At 43.7% G+C, this 19,996-nt stretch overlaps 1 protein-coding gene across 1 annotated transcript in view; it reads right to left on the bottom strand.

The window, feature by feature from the left end:
- The window catches only part of ITGBL1 (integrin subunit beta like 1), a 768,314-nt gene that overhangs the window by 503,582 nt on the left and 244,736 nt on the right, over positions 1-19,996 (bottom strand). Inside the window, exon 3 of the mRNA XM_073670396.1 lies at positions 14,671-14,817. Coding sequence (XP_073526497.1) covers positions 14,671-14,817 — 147 coding nt within the window. The remainder of the gene's footprint in view (positions 1-14,670; positions 14,818-19,996) is intronic.

Below are 19,996 nucleotides of genomic sequence, written 5' to 3' on the forward strand. Positions count from 1 at the left end.
AGGCGAGAGAGACACAAATACAATCCAGCAGAGGCACACTGTCAAAGGGCTGGGAGAGTTTTCTCAGACCCTCCCATATCACAGGCCCTGATGCGTGGGGTACTCTCACAAGGAGGGATCATTTTATGAAGATGCTGAAGGAGTACCTTGCCAGCCGTACCAACGTCCTCCGTGATTCCTCTGTGCCTTATAATTATTGGGTATCCAAGCTGGACACGTGGCATGAACTGGCTCTCTATGCCTTGGAGGTCCTGGCCTGCCCTACTGCTAGCGTTTTGTCAGAGCGGGTTTTTAGTGCCGCCGGGGGAATTATAACTGATAGGCGCATCCGCCTGTCAACTTAAAATGCTGACAGGCTGACTCTTATAAAAATGAAGAAGGGCTGGATTGGGCCAGATTTCTCAACATCACCAAATGATAGTAGTGGAACATGAACTCAAATCCAGTGTCTTTTTTTTCGGGATGTCTATTCCCATGCACCTCTTCACACCCAGACATGGGTATACGCTTCCTGATTTTGTCTATTTTCTGTTGTCCTCCTCCTTCTCCTCATTCTCCACCACCATATCACCATGCTACGTCCACATAATAGTGGAAAGCAGGGAAATTTTGTAGAGGCCTACTTCTAACATTCTGCATGATATTTTCATATATACCCCCCAGGGGTAAATGTTTTTCAGTCCATGCACTTAGTGCATGGGCATTACCAGTATGGGAGAGCCACTCCTTAACATTGGTAACAATTTTTTGAATGAGGATCTCCTCTACATCTCTTCAAAGGGGAATTGAAGTGCGTCCAATTTTTTGGCAGCCCTTGAATTCACTCCATGGGTATTACCACTATAGGAGACCTACTCCTTTATAATGGGACCATTTTTTTTTACTGAGGCCCTCTTCTATGTCTCTTAAAAGGGGTATTGAATAGAGATAAGTGGTGTTCGACTCGAACTGTTCGCCAATCTCAAATTCGAGCTGGTTTGGGCGGTGTTCGAGCCGTTCGGCGAACACGAATGATATGAAAAAAATTCGGCTGTTCGAGGTTATGTTCGATAACTGTTCGTGCCCCAAAATCATAACTGGATTTTTTCTCAATAATGCTGAAAATTAATGTTAATACGCAGTTTGAGGGTACAGCGGGGCGGGGGGAGGGGCAGGGGATGGATCTCTGCAGGAATAATGAAGATCTCCATTTTTGTTTCTCTTTCCCGCATTTACAGTGGGGAGGTGCAATCTGTCAGCCTATCAGCAGCGCACACACGGAGCGAAGTGCTTTTTTTCACACAAGCAAGGGCATGTGTCATTGGCAGTGTATGTCACATGTACTTGCCCTATAAGACCCATCCATTTTCCCCGTCGCCACCATGTTCTCACTGCTGCAGCTGCGTGTTAGACGGCACCGCTGTTGCTGTGTGCGCTATATCTTGTTAATTTTAAGCCAATTTTCGCACAAATCTACAGATAGCTTGGGAGTAGGGAAGAGTTGTGACTGCAGTCCTTTTAAGGACTAGGTTACAGCATTTCCTACGACTTTTATCAGGCAGGTCTGTGCTCTTAAATAGATAGGCTGGGAGTAAAGACTAATTGTAATGGCAGTCCTTTTCAGGACTAAGTTACATCAGTTCCTATCAGTTTTTGCCAGGCAGGTCTGTGCCAGTGCTGTGCAAGTTTTTTTCACAGCATTTGGCTAAATCTAGCAACGATAATCCTTTTTGGCCTATTGCAGAGTGTGTTAGTCAGTGGAGTAGCCTATCTGTGTTGCAAGCTACACCACGTGTGTATAGAATACCAATTTTTTTACTGCACCTAGTGAAGTAAAACCTTTTGGGCATAGCATCATTCTATTAGTCCATCTGTACTAACCTCTACCAGGTTGCAAATTGAATATAAATTTTTTCTGCATCTACCTCTAAAAAAATATTTGGGCTTCTAGCGGTGTGTGGGACTTGGTCTATTAGTCCATCTATACTGACCTCCATCAGGTTGCAAATTCAATATAATTTTTTTCTGCATCTACCTCTAAAAAAATATTTGGGCTTCTAGCAGAGTGTGTCGAACTTGGTCTATTAGTCCATCTATACTGACCTCCATCAGGTTGCAAATTCAATATAATTTTTATCTGCATCTACCTCTGAAAAATTATTTGGGCTTCTAGCGGTGTGTGGGACTTGGTCTATTAGTCCATCTATACTGACCTCCATCAGGTTGCAAATTAAAAATAATTTTTATCTGCATCTACCTCTGAAAAAATATTTGGGCTTCTAGCGGTGTGTGGGACTTGGTCTATTAGTCCATCTATACTGACCTCCATCAGGTTGCAAATTAAAAATAATTTTTATCTGCATCTACCTCTGAAAAAATATTTGGGCTTCTAGCAGTGTGTGGGACTTGGTCTATTAGTCCATCTATACTGACCTCCATCAGGTTGCAAATTCAATATAATTTTTTTCTGCATCTACCTCTGAAAAAATATTTGGGCTTCTAGCGGTGTGTGGGATTTGGTCTATTAGTCCATCTATACTGACCTCCATCAGGTTGCAAATTAAAAATAATTTTTTTTCTCATCTACCTCTGAAAAAATATTTGGGCTTCTAGCGGTGTATGGGACTTGGTCTATTAGTCCATCTATACTGACCTCCATCAGGTTGCAAATTCAATATAATTTTTATCTGCATCTACCTCTGAAAAAATATTTGGGCTTCTAGCGGTGTGTGGGACTTGGTCTATTAGTCCATCTATACTGACCTCCATCAGGTTGCAAATTCAATATAATTTTTTTCTGCATCTACCTCTGAAAAAATATTTGGGCTTCTAGCAGAGTGTGTTAGACTTGGTCTATTAGTCCATCTATACTGACCTCCATCAGGTTGCAAATTCAATATAATTTTTATCTGCATCTACCTCTGAAAAAATATTTGGGCTTCTAGCGGTGTGTGGGACTTGGTCTATTAGTCCATCTATACTGACCTCCATCAGGTTGCAAATTAAAAATAATTTTTATCTGCATCTACCTCTAAAAAAATATTTGGGCTTCTAGTGGTGTGTGGGACTTGGTCTATTAGTCCATCTATACTGACCTCCATCAGGTTGCAAATTAAAAATAATTTTTATCTGCATCTACCTGTGAAAAAATATTTGGGCTTCTAGCGGTGTGTGGGACTTGGTCTATTAGTCCATCTATACTGACCTCCATCAGGTTGCAAATTAAAAATAATTTTTATCTGCATCTACCTTTGAAAAAATATTTGGGCTTCTAGCGGTGTGTGGGACTTGGTCTATTAGTCCATCTATACTGACCTCCATCAGGTTGCAAATTAAAAGTAATTTTTATCTGCATCTACCTCTGAAAAAATATTTGGGCTTCTAGCAGTGTGTGGGACTTGGTTTATTAATCCATCTATACTGACCTCCATCAGGTTGCAAATTCAATATAATTTTTATCTGCATCTACCTCTGAAAAAATATTTGGGCTTCTAGCAGAGTGTGTCGGACTTGGTCTATTAGTTCATCTATACTGACCTCCATCAGGTTGCAAATTCAATATAATTTTTATCTGCATCTACCTGTGAAAAAATATTTGGGCTTCTAGCGGTGTGGGACTTGGTCTATTAGTCCATCTATACTGACCTCCATCAGGTTGCAAATTAAAAATAATTTTTATCTGCATCTACCTCTGAAAAAATATTTGGGCTTCTAGCGGTGTGTGGGACTTGGTCTATTAGTCCATCTATACTGACCTCCATCAGGTTGCAAATTCAATATAATTTTTATCTGCATCTAGCTCTGAAAAAATATTTCGGCTTGTAGCAGTGTGTGGTACTCATTGTATTAGGCCATCTATACCAAACTCCACCAGCTTTGAAATTAATAATAATTTTTAGCTGCATCTAGCCCTGAAAATAATTTTTATTCCCAATAGTGGTAGCAATAGAAATATGGGGCGCGCGCCTGGCTAACAAAAATATACGCTTCATAACAAAAAACACCAGCCTAGCGCATTGCATTAATAAGATGGCATCATCGTCTCTCCCAGTGCTAGGCCTACTACGCCGGCTACCATTCCTGTGCCTAAAACACAACCCTATGCTGAGGGGTGTAAAGCTGCTGCTAACGCTTTATAACAATTCAATTGGCAGATTTTCACAGAGCTCTTCCCCAACGCCCACCCATCGGGCAGCAGTTGCTCACCCTCCCTATGGGATCTAGTGGCGAATAGTTGATGCCATTAATCAGAGCGTCAGTTGTCCCGTCGACGTGGCAAGCATACGGTAAGGCATGGGAAGAGTGGACATGACTAGTAGCAGGCACACGGGTTGACCAATATGAACAAGCCAGATCACAAGTCACCATAGAATTTCTCCACCAGCTAATGATGAGGGGCATATCAGGGGCGTCAGCGCAGCGGTGTCTGACCGGAGTAGCATTTCACTTCCAACTACTGAATTGGGGAGATGTGACAAAGATTCATCATCAGACAACCCATAAAAGGGTGGAAAAGGGGTCAGCCAAGTCAGGAGTGTAGACGTTCCGTCCCGTGTCACTAAAACTGATTTCTCACATCATATCCCTAACACCATTAACATGACACTCACAATTTGAAGCAACACTATTGTCTACTGCATTTGTGCTCGGATCGCCTTCTTCGGGGCGCTATGCCTAAGCGAATTAGTCCCTCAATCCAAAATTGACGTAGTCATAGCCAATAATGCAATACGTCTACGCATACGCCAATCGAAAACGGTTCCTGCGGGCAGGGGCACTTGGGTACTTCTACAACCCACAAATGGTACACTGAGTCGGGTAACAATAGTAAAAACATATATAACCATCAGATCACAAAGTAATTTCTTCCTATCACACATTGATGGAACGCCATTATCAAGATACCAGTTCCAAGCTATATTTAATAAATGCATAACATCGGCAGGGAACCACCCCAAATATTACGGGACACACTCATTCCGCATAGGCGCAGCCACGGAAGCAGCAAGAGCAGGACTGTCAGAAACGGAAGTTCAGAGGATAGGGAGATGGCGATCCACGTGTTTGGCGAGATACATAAGACCGGACTTGTTATCCTAACGTGGTTTGTTTCTTTTACAGGTGATGCTAAGCCAACAGTGTGGGTGATAGGCCACTTGTATATATATTGGGCCGAAAAAAGGGCGAAAGTCCACCCAGGCGGGAGGAAATTAGAGTTTCATAACACATATTTCAACTGGAGAGGTATTAGAGGCCTGCTATGGCCACAGGTACTAATGGAGGTAATCAAGGTAGGGAGAGAGGCAAGAGGTCTGGTCATCTTAGTTATACAGGCCGGGGGAAACAACCTAGGTCATCACAAGTGCGCATAACTAATGGCAATAATGAAACTAGACACTGAGTGCTTCAGAGAATTTTTCACAAAACTAGCTATAGTATGGTCAGAGATTGTGCCGATAGCGGTATGGCAAGGTGTGCGAGACATCACGGCCATCGAACCGACAAGGCGGGTAATAAATATTCGGATGGCAAAATTTAGAAGAGACAGAGGCGGTGTAGTGATACGACACCGACAACTGGAAGGAGATAAAGCAGGCCTCATACGGCCCGACGGTGTTCACTTAATGGATATTGGACTGGACATATTCCTGTCAGGACTCCAGGATGGAGTGGAACAAGCGTTAAGAGTGATGGGTGGGGGTCAGAGTCCTGCATACAAGTACGCAGGATCCTCCGTGGCCTGGAAATAGAAAGGACATGTTGGAGAGTTACACTTGTTGGCCAACTTGCCGGAGTGGAGACCCAGGGCATGCTGCAACAAGCTGAATTATTTTAGAAATAAAATGCCTTTCTAATGGAATGAGTATAAAGAGTTAATAAAGCTGTGACCGATCCTCACCCATCCAGTTGTAAGAGTTACATTATTGTATTGTCAAGGAAAGGGGGGCGGTAGGGGGGCTGAGCATCTGGGTTTGGTTGGGGGTCCCCACAGTCTGCCTAGGCTAGATGCATTTAAAAATTCTTATGAGATACACAGGCGGTGCAGCTTGCTTCGCAGCTGGGCTACTACGCCCAAAGTATTGCCTAGGCTAGATGCAGTCAAAAATTCTACGCTGACTAGCAGACACTGAAGCTTTGGAGCAGACCTCTGAGTAAACAGCTTTTCACACTCAACCATCTGTGTTACCCCAAGCCATAGTGTATGTAGTTTCTTACAGTTAAAATGGGGGGGGGGCGACCCAACCCACCTGTCACGTAAGACACAGCAAGGGGACTCCAAAAAGAGTCTCCATTTTTTCCCAAAATTGTGGCACAGACACCACTTAACCCTAGAACGCATACCTGGGGCCTCGCAGGCCCGCCCTGTTAATAGTTTTCTATTTTCTGCAAGATTACTTTAGTTAGAATTTTGAAACTCTATGTATTCTTCATGTATATAGTTGTTTGTCATTTGAGTTTGAGTTATTCCATGTTATTTGCACACGGGCCTAAAAGGTCCCAGGTATGTGAAAGTGTAGATTTTTATGGTCATGCGTTCTAGGGTTAAGTGGCATCAATTGCCCCACAGTTGCTTAAAACGGTTGGTGAGGTGTTTTTACGAAATCCTCAAGCTTTTAGTCTCCCCAGGATGACACAGGGGTACAAAAGTCCTTGCGAATCCATGATTTGTTCATCTTTATGAACGTGAGTCTGTCTACATTCTCAGTGGACAGCCGCGTGCGCTTATCTGTCAGCACACCACCAGCAGCGCTGAACACACGTTCAGAGAGAACGCTGGCTGCAGGGCATGACAAGATCTCCAAGGCGTGAGTGGCGAGCTCCGGACATTTTTCCAGATTGGAATCCCAAAATGAGCAAGGGTCCAGTGACACAGTCATGGCTTCAATGTTCACTTGGAGATACTCCTGTACCATCCTCTCTAGGCGTTGACTATGTGTCAGACTTCTTGTCTCCTGTGGCCTTGCAAAGGATGGTCTAAAAAAGTGGTGAAACGATTCCACAAAATTGCTGTTACCAGCAGATACTGTGTTACTGTTACGGTTTGAGTGATGAAGACTCAACAGTCCCACGGTTGGCAAGTTAGAACTGTGAGATTCACTACGTGCACCACTGGTGTTTTGTGGAAAAGCACATGTAAGATTCTGCAACAGCGTCTGCAGATACTCCTGCATGCGTAAATCCCTTTTTGTGGCAGGAATTATTTCGGCAAATTTACTTTTGTACCGGGGATCTAAGAGTGTGGCAACCCAGTAGTCGGGATTACTTTGAATTCTGACAATCCAAGGGTCATGTTGCAGGTAGTGCAGCAAGAAGGCACTCATGTGTCTTGCGCATCCAGTAGGACCAAGTCCTTGTTGTGTTGGTAGCGAGGTAAGAATCATGCTTCCTTCCTCTGCCCTCTCCCCCCAACCTCGCACAACAGAAATGTGATCAAGGTCTCCCTCATCTGATGAGTCTTCCATGCCCATCGCCAGTTCGTCCTCCACTTCTTCCTCGGCTCCTGCACCTTCCTCAACAGTTTGGCTGCTACCATGCGCCCTGGTTAATCCCTCTCCCCCACCCTCCCATGCCTGCCGCCTTGGTGCTGCCGACCGTCTGGACCTTGGAGATGTTATCCCTTCCGCATACGACTCCTGCTCTACTTCCTCCACCTCCTCTTGTCCCACCACCTGACTCTGAATTCTGTTTAATGTGTGCTCCAGCATGCAAATCACCGGAATAGTCATGCTGATAATGGCATCGTCGTCAGCACTAAATATCTTCGTCATCATTTCAAAACTGTGCAGAAGGATGTGTGGCGCCCCTGAGGGTTCAGTCGCCACAGAGTTACTTCGTCTCACCCAGAGGTGTGGTATCTCACCCTCAGGTAAGGAAGGCGTATGGCTCGGGACCCTAACACCTGCATCCAACACATACCCGCAGTGGGGGTAGGGAGAGATTACTCCTAAGGGAGGGCACAGTCCCAGGTCCCTAGCTGGCGGGAGGGTCCTATGTAGTGGGTGCTTAGGGGAGCAGCTGAGGGGAGCACATGACAGGGAGAGTATAAATAGGAAGCCATCTTAGAAAGAGCAAGCCAGTCAGAGGTGGAAAAGTGACAGGAGCAGAGGCTCTGCATGAGCTCTGCTCCGGAGGCGGGCCTAGCCTGGGAGGCCCAGGACTGAAGGAGAGAAGAGAGGAGTGGGAGCAGGAAGGCTCCAGGAACCGAAGTGACCCTAGGGGTACGGGCCATGCAGAAGGCCACCCGTACTCCCGCTGCTACCAGGAGGTAGAGGGGTCAGGCCAGATAAGGGGAACCGGTCCCTCAACTAGCGGAGAAAAAGCAAGGCTCAACTAGAAACCGGAGGCTGCAGCATTTCATGTACTGCAGGCCAAAGTCCACACCAGTCTCACTAAGAAGGTAGCCACATAGGACCCAGGGGACGGAACACACGTCGCCCGCCAAGGCCTGAGGATACCGGATAGAAGTGTCACTGGGTGTGAGGTTCAGGGAGAAGGCCAGAGAAAGGACACACAGAAGGGGGTCCTGCTAAGTACTCCAGAGCTATCTGGGGGTGGACTGAGCCCCTCACTGAGTACACACAGCACGACGGGGGAGATTGCTCTGGTACCTGTAATCTGGACTGCAACAACTGTGAGTAAAGATCTTGGGACTGCATCACACGGACTCTGTGTTCATAACTGACTCCCTGCACTACAACCACCATCATCCACCCACACTGCCCTGAAGCTACACTCTTCCTGTGGGGAGTAATAATATCATTGCTGCAAAACCACCAGCTTCAGAGGACTGTTCCGCAGCGGCGGCCCCTTTGGCCACACTCCAGAGGTGGCGTAGTCGGACATTATAAAACCCATATATACAAATTACCCTTGGATTGACTGCCCTGGGTCACAGACCGGGTCACTGCCACAGTGTCTACAACCCCCAGCGTCTACCGGCCCGGCTCCGGGTACCCCACGGCCCAGGGGGCGCGTCAACTTCATAGGTCCCTGATCTGAGACCACTCCTGCTGCGTGATTTGCCCCACCTCTGGATCTCGTTGGCCCAGGCTATACGTCAGAAAGTATTGCACCAGGGCTTGTCGGTGCTGCCACAGTCGCTGCAACATGTGCAGAGTTGAATTCCACCGTGTCGGCACATCGCATTTCAGCTGGTGAACTGGCAGGCCCAATGACTTCTGTAGAGATGTAAGTCGTTGAGCTGCGGGATGCGAACGGCGGAAGTGAGCACACAGCGACCGTGCCGTCTGCAGAAGGCCATCTAGTCCGGGATAGTGGGCTAAAAATTGATGGACAACCAGGTTCAACACGTGAGCCATACAAGGCACTTGTGTGACATTGCCCCGGCGAAGGGCCGCATCCAGGTTTGCAGCATTGTCGCACACGGCCATCCCTGGTTGCAGGTCCAGTGAAGACAACCATTCATGAAACTGGGTCTCCAGAGCTGACCACAACTCCTCAGCTGTGTGACTCACATTTCCCAGACATTTCAAAGTAAAAAAAGCCTGATGACATTGAGCCCTGCTGCCAGCATAGTAAGGAGGTGTGCAGGATCCCTACTGCGCAGTTAGAAAGCTTGTGGCATGACCAGACAGGCTTTGGGTGCAGGTGGAGGACCGAGAGGAGGTTGAGGAGGCAGAAGCAGTGGAGGAACTTTGAGATAAAGAGGATTGACGCACAACTCGTGGGGACGGCAAGACTTGGACAGCAGCCCCTTGTCCTGCTGTCACCATAGTTACCCAGTGCCCAGTCAGTGACATGTAACGCCCCTGTCCATGCCTACTCGTCCAAGTGTCTGTGGTGAAATGCACCCTGTCACACACAGAGTTTCTCAAAGAAGCGGTGATGTTGTGTGCGACATGCTGGTGGAACGCAGGCACACCTTTCTTTGAGAAGTAGTGCCGACTGGGCATCTGGTACTGGGGCACTGCGACGGACAAAAGGTCTCGAAAATCCTCTGGGTCCACAAGGCGGAAAGGAAGCATTTCTGTAGCCAAGAGCTTGCAGATGGTGAAATTCAACCTCTTAGCTTTCTCATGGCTAGGAGGAAATGGTCTTTTACTTGTCCACATCTGAGGGACCGAGGGCTGGCTGTTGTGCTTAGACGTGGTTGAGAAGGGTGGCCCCGGCAAACTGCCGGTCTGTGAGGAAGATGCAGGCGGACATGTTAGGTTGCCTTGATCTCGATGCTCTCGATGCTCTCGATGTCGGAGAGCGCTCAACACCAGCAGGTGTTTCCACTTCCCAATGAACTGACGACCTGCCAATCACACTGGCTGTTACGGGTAAAGAGGTGGCAGGTCTGCGTCCAAAAACATGTGTGACTGCTGTCCCCCCAGTCACAGAGGATGAAGAGGTTTCGGATGCACAAGATGGGTCAGACAGTGGTTGGCCCGGCCGGCTAGGCCGGATTGTAGCACAGTTAGCTTCCCACTGCAACTTATGCTTCATATCCATGTGACGGTACATGCATGAAGTACTCAAACTATGGATTTTTTGGCCTCTACTTAGCTTTTGGTGACAAATATTACAGATAATACGAGTTGGGTCATCCTTATTGATCTGAAAAAATGCCCAGGCTATGCAAGGCTTAGAGCCCATGCGACCTGAAGAGCCACCACGACTTGTGGTCAGAGGCAGAGTTGTGGTTGAGGATGCAGTTGTTGACGTGTTTCCAGTACTCCGTCTCTGTCCAGGAAGGCGCAACCTAACCTTATCGTCAATAGCAACTGTGACGCCCCGCTGCACTTGGTATCACAGATCCTAGAAGAGTGCATTGATGGAACCCTCCACAAGAGGCTCCCATAAACATTCACACATCTCCACCTTCCACCTCAGACCAGCAGAGGGAGCCTGTTAGGGATATAAATAGGGAAGGTGGAGCTAGGCAGTTCAGTTCCTCTGAAGAGTTCATGCAGTAGAGAAGCCTAAGAGAGGTCAGTCTGCAGTGGAGCTCAGTCTAGTCTAGAGAACTCAGTTAATAGTTCAGCAGTGGAGCACGAGGCTCCTGCTAGCTAGATTCAGGGAGCCCAGTCAGAGCTTAAGGTGTGCCGGCGCCATATGATCGGTGAAGCGCGGCAAGCTGCCGTTAGTGTGTATAGCCTAGTGAGGGCGCGAGTAAGCCGAAGGCGAGTGGCGAGTTAGTACAAAAGGGGCAGAGGAGCTTAACCAGCTCACCCCGAAGCATTTACCGGACACTGGATCCGAGCTTACCGGGATCTCTATGACCCAGTAAGGCATAACCGGAATCCCTGGAGAACTACAAGTCGCAGGATCGCTAAGGTGCTGATATGTAACAGAGCCAGGAGACGCTTAGGGCCCGCTTACTGGGAGCGTGAACTCCAAGAGAAGGCCCTACCACAAGGTCAGCCAGCGCAGGATAGAGACAAAGTTAGGCCTAGCTCCAGGCAGGTCAGAAACTTACTACGCAGAGGCAAGAAACAGGAGGCCCTACACCCCCTCATTGGGGAGGATACTGATATGCACCCTTCACCCTACAGTGCTCCGGGATGTGCCTGAATTTCCACCAGTAAAAGGTACTGAAGTGACTACCGTGTCCGTTCCCGTTCTTGCTCTGACCCAGCTGGGTCTTGCCTGTCCTGCATTCCCCCTGCATACGGTGCCCTGAGACCTAGCTCCACCTTTGGGGAGCTATACCATCGAGCTGCCTTATCACGGGACTCAGTGGACTGCTGCAGCGCGGGTGCTTCTCACCAGATACCACAGGTAGCGTCACGAACTCTTATAAAATTAACAATTATCCACCCTTTTAAAGAGTGGCCCCAGGGTACGGGCCAGGGAGCCGACCACCGCGACATCCCCAAGGCCAGGCAAAGGCCCGGGTACCGAGTCATCCCCATCCCCTGGGCTAGTCACATCCTCCTCCACCTCCTCTGCTGACCTCATCGACTGGCAGACTGTGGGTTGACAGTAAGTGGGATCTCCAACCTCGTCATCATCACCCTGTGTGTTCTCACACCCGTCGTCCTCAGAGCCAACTTCTTCCTGCCTTGACCGAAAAGTCAAGTTGTCGCTCCAATCAGGTATTTGAGTCTCATCATCATCTTCCACATTGTCTCCACCAACAGGAGTTACAGTTTGGGAACGAGGGTCTACATTATGCTCAGAACCTTCTTCATCTGGTCCTGGATCCGACTTATAAAGATTCTGGGCATCAGTGCAGATCATTTCCTCGTCTGGATTAAAAGAAGCTCTGGAGCAGACCTCCGTTTCCCAGGCTATAGTATGAGTAAACAGCTGTGCAGACTCAACCATCTGTGTTACCCCATACTCAGACGGGCAGCTGGAGACTTGGGAGCTGTGAGGAAGCAAGTGCGATTGGGGCGACACCTCTGAGGACTGGAGCATTTGTGATGTTGAAGTTGAGGTGGAGGAGAGCCCACTTGAAGGAGCACTTGATATCCGTTGAAGCACCTCCTGTTTTTGTGCCTCATCTGGAATTTGTAGCGATTGGCGTGGCCGTAAGAAAGGGATCTTATCACATTGTCCACGAAAAGAAGTCGACATCTTAGTTTGGCTGGAAGATGGTCTTTCTTCTGCAGATGTTACTCCCCCCCACCGCGGGGGGGCTCGACCCACTAGCGGACAGGCACCAGTATTGGGAGAGGGGGTCTGGCCGTCAGGGTCCACCGCGCTCTGGCACAAACCCGGCGACACGGAGGTGGCACGGGCCGGAACGGACTGGCAGTGTCGGCTTCGCACTTCTTTGCTTTTAGAAGGGCATGGCATGCCTATATCTGTGTCTCCCCCTCCTTTTACTCCTCCACCTCTTTTCTTTTCGCATGACTATATGTATTTGTCTCTTTTCCATGTGTTAGTTGGGCCTTCTGAGCAGTTTGTCAGGTTTTGGACACCTTTGAAGGTGTTTTCTATGTGTTTCTATGTGTTTTTGTTTGCCTGCCATTGGTTTTAACGGTGTTCGAAGGTGTTCAACGAACCGTTCGATGAACAGTTCGGCGAACACACGGGTGTTCGACGAACCGAACCGAACTCGAACACTACGGGGGTGGCTCAACACTAGTATTGAGATGCGTCCAAATTTTTGGCAACCCTTGCAGTCACTTCATAAGCAAGAACAGTATAGGAGACCCGCTCCTTTATAATGGGAACATTTTGTTACGGAGGTCCTCCTGTATGTGTCTTTAAATTGGTAGTGGGGTTTTTCCTAAATTTAGGCAGCCGTTTCAGTCACTGCATACGCAATAACTGTATAGCAGAATCGCTCCTTTATGTGTCTTTAAATTGGTAATGGGGTTATTCCTAAATTTAGGTAGCCATTGCAGTCACTGCATACGTTATAACAGTATAGGAGACCAGCTCCTTAATAATGGGAACAACAAAGCATAGCCAGCTGATGGCCCTCTAACAATAGTGAGGGCCGACTGCTGGCCCTTTAAGAATAGTAAGGTCCGCTTGATGGCCCTATAAAAATAGGCATTGTGACTTTCAGAGTTCCTCCTTCATAAATGAAACAGGGTGTGTCTGATCATGTCTCACACACCACATGGCCAGATAAGGTAGTAAAATGTTAAAATGACATTTACTGATAAATGTATTTTTCACCGTTGAAAGCAATGCAAAAGTGCAAAAACGCATCAAAAACGCTACGTGTGAATATAGCCCAAGGTGTGGAGGAACATTTTTGCTTTTGGTTATTTATTTTGCCTTATATACAAGTCATTACCCTGGCAAGGATGTTCCTTAACATTTTCCCAGGAAAATCCATTTTAGTTTCGTTTTTGTATGTTTCATTGTCAGCCCATAAAAGTGGCATAATACTCTGACAATATTGTTCACAGCAGTGACCTGGGAGTCACAGATGCTTCCAGGGGACTTCCCCATGCAACTGTTTGATACATGTGAGGAATGTGTAAGAAATAGACATTCCTCACATGTATTAAAGCTGTCAAACAGTTGCAAATCATGCACATGGGAGTGATTCAAACATAACACCGAGCAGCTGTAAATACTCGGTGCTCGCCCAAGCATACTCGGCGAAAGGGTTAACAAAACATACTCGCTCATCACTACTAAGGACATGTTATCAACATCAAAATTGAAAATTGCTTGAAATAAAGTAATCTAAAGAAAACTTTCACAGTAAGTTGCAAATATATGTGTGTTTCTGTACATACTTTCCATGTAAGTATTATTCTATTTGAAAAACAGAATCTACAAGAGTTTTATTCTCTTTGAAATAAGTATGTACTATACAAATGAATATAAAACTTTGTCAATTACAATAATTCATGCCACACACAAATATACAGAAATATATATTGTAAATTTTAAAATAATGTATATTGCAAATTACTATTTGTTCAGATATTCTTCTAAAACCAGTGCATATCAGCTCTGATTATTTGAATAATGCATTTAGAAAAAAAAGTTCTTGCTGCATCTTTTGAATGAAAAAAATAAAATTATGCACAGCTGGAGTTTATGTCAGTTCCAGAATGCTCAGCACGGTTACTTTCCTTATTAAATTACAGCATCTGAATTTCCTGTGCACTGAAATAACCTGTGTAGTAGCTTGGCATTTTTTGAAAAGTACATTGTGCACTAGCTTTGAAAAATCTTTTAATGATAATAACACATATAAAAGTTTGCAGTGACCTAGAAGTTACATTTCAGAGAACTTTGTGTTTTATGTATAAATGGCATGCAAACCTGCGTTTGAACAAATGACTCCTTGAGAATTTTTGCACATCTCGTTGCTTTGCTTTCGTGTCAGGTCACAAGTAGCTGGGTATTGACAGGCTTCTCCAGACCAGCCAGAATCGCACTGGCACTTTCCACAGTCACAAGTTCCATGTCCTAAACAAATAAAAATATTTTTAAAGCAAACACAAATTTCAGTTTTTATGCTTTTTTACCTCTGTATATAGAAAGTGCTTTATAGTCAATAGTACAGTCAATGTTACACTTTTCATAAATATTTAAAGGGCTTTTCCGTTTAGAATTTTTTTAAAGTCAATTTGCTTGCTCTTGTTTACTATGAAAAAGGAGCTGTACTTACCAAACCAAGCTCTAGTTCCAGCTCTCCAAGCGCCTCTTTACAAGCAGCAGCAATGGCACCGCGACTAAACCGCACATGACAGCTGCACTTAATTTCTGGGTTCAGCAACTCAAGCTGTCTTTTTTTGCAGAACAGTTATAGGTATAATATTACCAAAGCTTGGGAGCAGTGGAGAGACACAGCTAGAGCAGGAAAAGGTGAGTGAAGTCAACCAAACCTGCCGATTTCGGTGAGATTGACTGACAATCTAATGTGTATGGGGGCTTCATGACGGATTATGTCTGGGGACATAAGGCTGGGCTGGTTGGAATTCAATTAACCGATCCAGAAGTTTAACAGTACCTCTCTCATAGAGTACGCAGAAATGTTCAGCCAAGAACGAGAGTGCCTGTATATGGGGGAGTCATGAGAGTTAGTTGTCGGCATAAAGATCTGTTTGTCATTTTAAACAAGAACAAACTAATAGATTTAAAAAAATATATAAATGGAAAACCCCTTTAAATAAGCAGCTGTGAATCCAAATTGTTCTTTTTATTTTTTTACTTTCTGCCACTTATAAGGCTCCATTTCACACCAATTTGAGATACAGTAACAACTAACAATGATGATGGGTCAATTTTAGCATCAAGTGTGTCATAAAAAAACTTTTACGGACCACTATAAGATTATAATAAAACAATTTAAAATGGATCTGATGTGAAGGTTTTGCTATCTAATTTGAGAGCAACATAATGTAGGGGCAGAGACCCTGATTCCAGTGATGTGTCACTTACTGGGCTTCTTGCTTTAGTTTTGAAAAAATTACTGTTTTATCAGGTGGAGATTATCAATAGAGGACTAATAAACCTGCTACCATGTAGTTATCCATACTCATGAGCTGTGTATAACCCCACTCCCACCACTGATTGGCAGCTTTCTGCTTATGCACATTTACACAGAAAGCTGCCAATCAGTGGTTTGGGAGGGGTTATACATAACTCATTATTATGGTAGAACAGCAGCAGATAAAACTATTATTTTATCAAAATGATAGAATCCAGCTCAGTAAGTTACACATCTATAGAATTATGGTCTTTGCCCCTACATCAGGCTGCTCTCAGATGGGGTAGCAAAAACCTGCTGACAGATTCCCTTTAATAAGCTTGAAGGATGCAGCCCATTAATACAGACAAAGCAAAAAGAATAAAATACTGGTGCATAAAGTTTAAAAGACAATGACAGAGGGTAGGGGATATAAATAGGTGTAGAACAGAGACATTGTCAAACCTACAAGTATTAGTGATGTAGACTTGATAGTGGTGTTATGGGCACACGAGGGAGTTGTATCTTAAAGGAGTTTTCCAGTACTATAATATAGATGACTCATCCCTAGCAAGGGTCATCAATATCAGAATGGTAGGGGTCTGACACTTGGTACCCCCTCTGGTGCCACCTCTGCAGAGCTGGCCATGAGTTAATATAAATAGTGTGATGGAGCAGAATAACCACAGCTTTGTCACATTTTTAGTGGCCACTGCTGAGCACTGCAGATCAGCTCCTGTTCAAATAATAGGACTTGATCTGCAGGACCCAGCAGTAGCCACTAAGCAGTGTAATGTAGCTGCGGTGTTCCGCTCTGTCGCACTGTTTATATTAAGTCACCACTGGCTCTGCAGCTGATCAGTGGGGGTGCCAAAAATAATGATCTTTAAAATAGGGCCAAAAATAACTTACCAGCACAAATAACTATCAGATTAGTGAATAAAGAAATAAAGATAAAGGATATGTCCTTTATATACACATGATAAAGATGGGTGAAAATAATTAATCTGTTTCCTAGGTGTAGAGAGCAGTTGGAGTCCGGAAGTGTATAGCGCACTTGCGCAAACAAGTCACATAAGTGAAATTGATTTAGAAAGACCAATGCGCATGCGAAAACATGCTGTATAAAGTTGGATGTAAAAACCATTGCGCGAGCGGAATCAAAGTATATCAATAAAGTTGCTTAAAGGCAAAGACCATTGCGCATGCATGATCAATATATATAGATAAAGTTATTTAAGAACAAAAAGAGATTCTAAAACCATGACTCCGACATAAAGTACAAAACATTAAGAATCAATGGAACAACGTCTATCAGATCCTTCGTAAAAATTGAGGTATTCTGCTCAGTGAATCTAGGTTAAGACCCTTTATCTCTACATGTCCCGAGATGGTGGCAATTAGGACAAAAAACCTCAAGGATTGCCTCACATCTAGCCACTTCAGACTACCAACTCAAAAATTGGTAGGGGCTTCAAACTGGTGGGCTTCTATCCATGTGGGGGATGTGTACTCTGTCCATTTATGATTGTAGGTGAAAGTGTTACCTTTCCCATTTTTCCTAGGCAGATCCAGTCACAAACATATTTCAATTTCTGCTCACATAATATTGTCTATGTCATTCAACAACATAGAATTCAACAACATATTTTAAACATTGGCATAGCTAGAAAGGATCAAAAACAAGGTAAAACCCTTACATAATTATCAGCACATTATTTTAATTTTCATACTGGACAACTTTGTGTACAGGTTATGTGGTACAAACTACAATTGGGTAGTCAGGGGCGGACATATCATTGGTGCAATCTGTGCAGCCGCATAGAGGCCCATGAGGTAAGGGGACCAAATACCACCTTCAAATCAGCAAGCGGCCTCTCTCACAGACACAAAGAGGGGGCCCTCTTCTGTCTGTGCCCGCCACTGGGGGGGGTAATGCTACACAAGAACCATCTATAATTTGTATAGTTTGGCCCACATGGCTTGAATGAAGAACTTCTTTTTACAGGCTTCTATGCAAAATAAATGATAAACTATAAAAACAATATATTTTCACATGTGCTAGGACATTTTTAATTTTTGATTCATAACTCACTTAAATTTCTTCTTTTTTTTGCTTTACAAAGCACTGTTTTACCAATTTGATCACATCACGTAAAATGGATTTAATCATCAACAGATACTAAAATATTATCTTTTATAGTCATTATTAATGATTTCTTGGATAAGTATCTGATGATGATGACTTCTCTTATATTCTCCTCCTATATGTAATTAAGAGATCAAATAACCCTGGTTATAAGAATAAAAAAAGGTTTATTTAATTCTTGCTAATCTTTCACACACATTTTTTTCTTCTCTACCTGCTGGCACAAATATATCCATCAGCTTAGATGTGTGTTCCATAATCCTGTATAGAAGTACTGTATATGTATTGTTTGTTGATTAAGCACATATGACCTGTATTAACAACATGACACATTTGAGATGTGCCTATTTATGCAAATGATGCTTCCCGCCTTCTCTGCCATACTCACCTGGATGTATCTGTGGTTGATTGGCTTATGCTGCATATACCTTAACATTAAATATGCTCTCTTATATTTGATGCATCCACTTATACATATTTGAGCATTACTGTACTTACCTATGCCTCACATTTTCTAATACTAATCATGCTTCTCTTTGTCAATATATTTTTATCTATCTCAACATCGGTCATGTTCTTATTTTTGTTTGATAAATGTATATTATTTACCTTTGTAGTCACATTAACATATTAGAGATTCTGTGACCGATCTAAATAATGCTTTTTGCTTGTTTTCTCCTCTTGTCTTATATATTTGAACATTTATCATATACTGTATTTCTCTTTTTTGATATATTTACTTGTACATTTTGATAATTATTCTTAATACATTATGATAATATCTCTGCTCTTAGTGTTTGTCTATTATCACATGCATATTAATTACCTTTCTCTTACGCATGCCCTGTATATTTCTCATCTGATCTGTATGTTTCATGCGTGGAGTTCTCTAGCAGACGTGCCACTTCTATTAAACCACTTTTCTGCAAGGGTGTTTTCTGCGCGTGAGCTGTTTTTGCTCTTAAATAGCTTTGTCGATATACAGTACTTTGACCATGCATGCGCACTGGTTTTTAAATCTAACTTTAATTATGTGGTGTTTTGTTCATGTGCATTGGCCTTCCTATCTCAGCTGTATTTACAGTACATGACTTGCTTGCGTATGCGCGCTACAAGCTTGTAGACGACAACACAACCGTTGCTGTGTCTGCCTGCTCTCTACAGCTGGTAAATGACTTAATTCTTTTCTCTGATTACTTTATCATTATCATGTGAATATAAAGGACTCTTTTGGCAAATGATCTAACTTTACCCCTGAGGAAGCCACAGACTTAGTAGCGATACGCTTGGGGTTCTTTTCTCCTCATCTTATTATCGCCTTACTTTACAGGTTCATTCATTCTTTATACCTATTAGGTTATTCCTTATCTTTATTCACTAGTTTTATGGTTATCTGTGCTGCTAACTTATTTTTGGCCCTATTTTGTGTTTTTTTTTATACACATCACTTTATTTAGTGTCATTATTATCTTTGTATGCATTTTTTCATTTTTATTTCTTGGTCTTAATATTGTGATATTTATATATATATATATATATATATATATATATATATATATATATATATATATATATATATATTGTTCATATGTTTTTGGTTCAGTTTATTATGTTAGGTATCCTGTAAGTTGATATTATTTGTAGGTAGATGAGGAATGGCGATTTCCTTATTATTTCCAAATTATTTATATAGCCCATATTGTTTTACATTTGTCTTTTATCCTTTTATGTTGCTAAACAAATGGATATTTAATAGATGATCCCTATGGATTTGCATACTTCTTTTTTCTACCTTTTTTTCTCTGATACTTTTTCAAGCACGTTCTAGATTGATCTCAATTCATTTGGTAGTGCCCTCTTTTTTAGCCATCAATTTACAGGCTCTGATTCATATTGTAAACATTTACCGTAATTAATTCAGTAATAAAAAAAAATTGATATTAGTAAATGTGTAGAGCTTACATACCAAAGATGTCTGAGAGCCCAACCCCTTCTGATTACGCACTGTTAACAGCCGTTCTTGCCAT

Source organism: Phyllobates terribilis, unplaced genomic scaffold, assembly GCF_046119375.1.
Source record: "Phyllobates terribilis strain yellow unplaced genomic scaffold, ASM4611937v1 Scaffold_2__4_contigs__length_985480577, whole genome shotgun sequence".
Lineage (NCBI taxonomy): Eukaryota > Metazoa > Chordata > Amphibia > Anura > Dendrobatidae > Phyllobates > Phyllobates terribilis.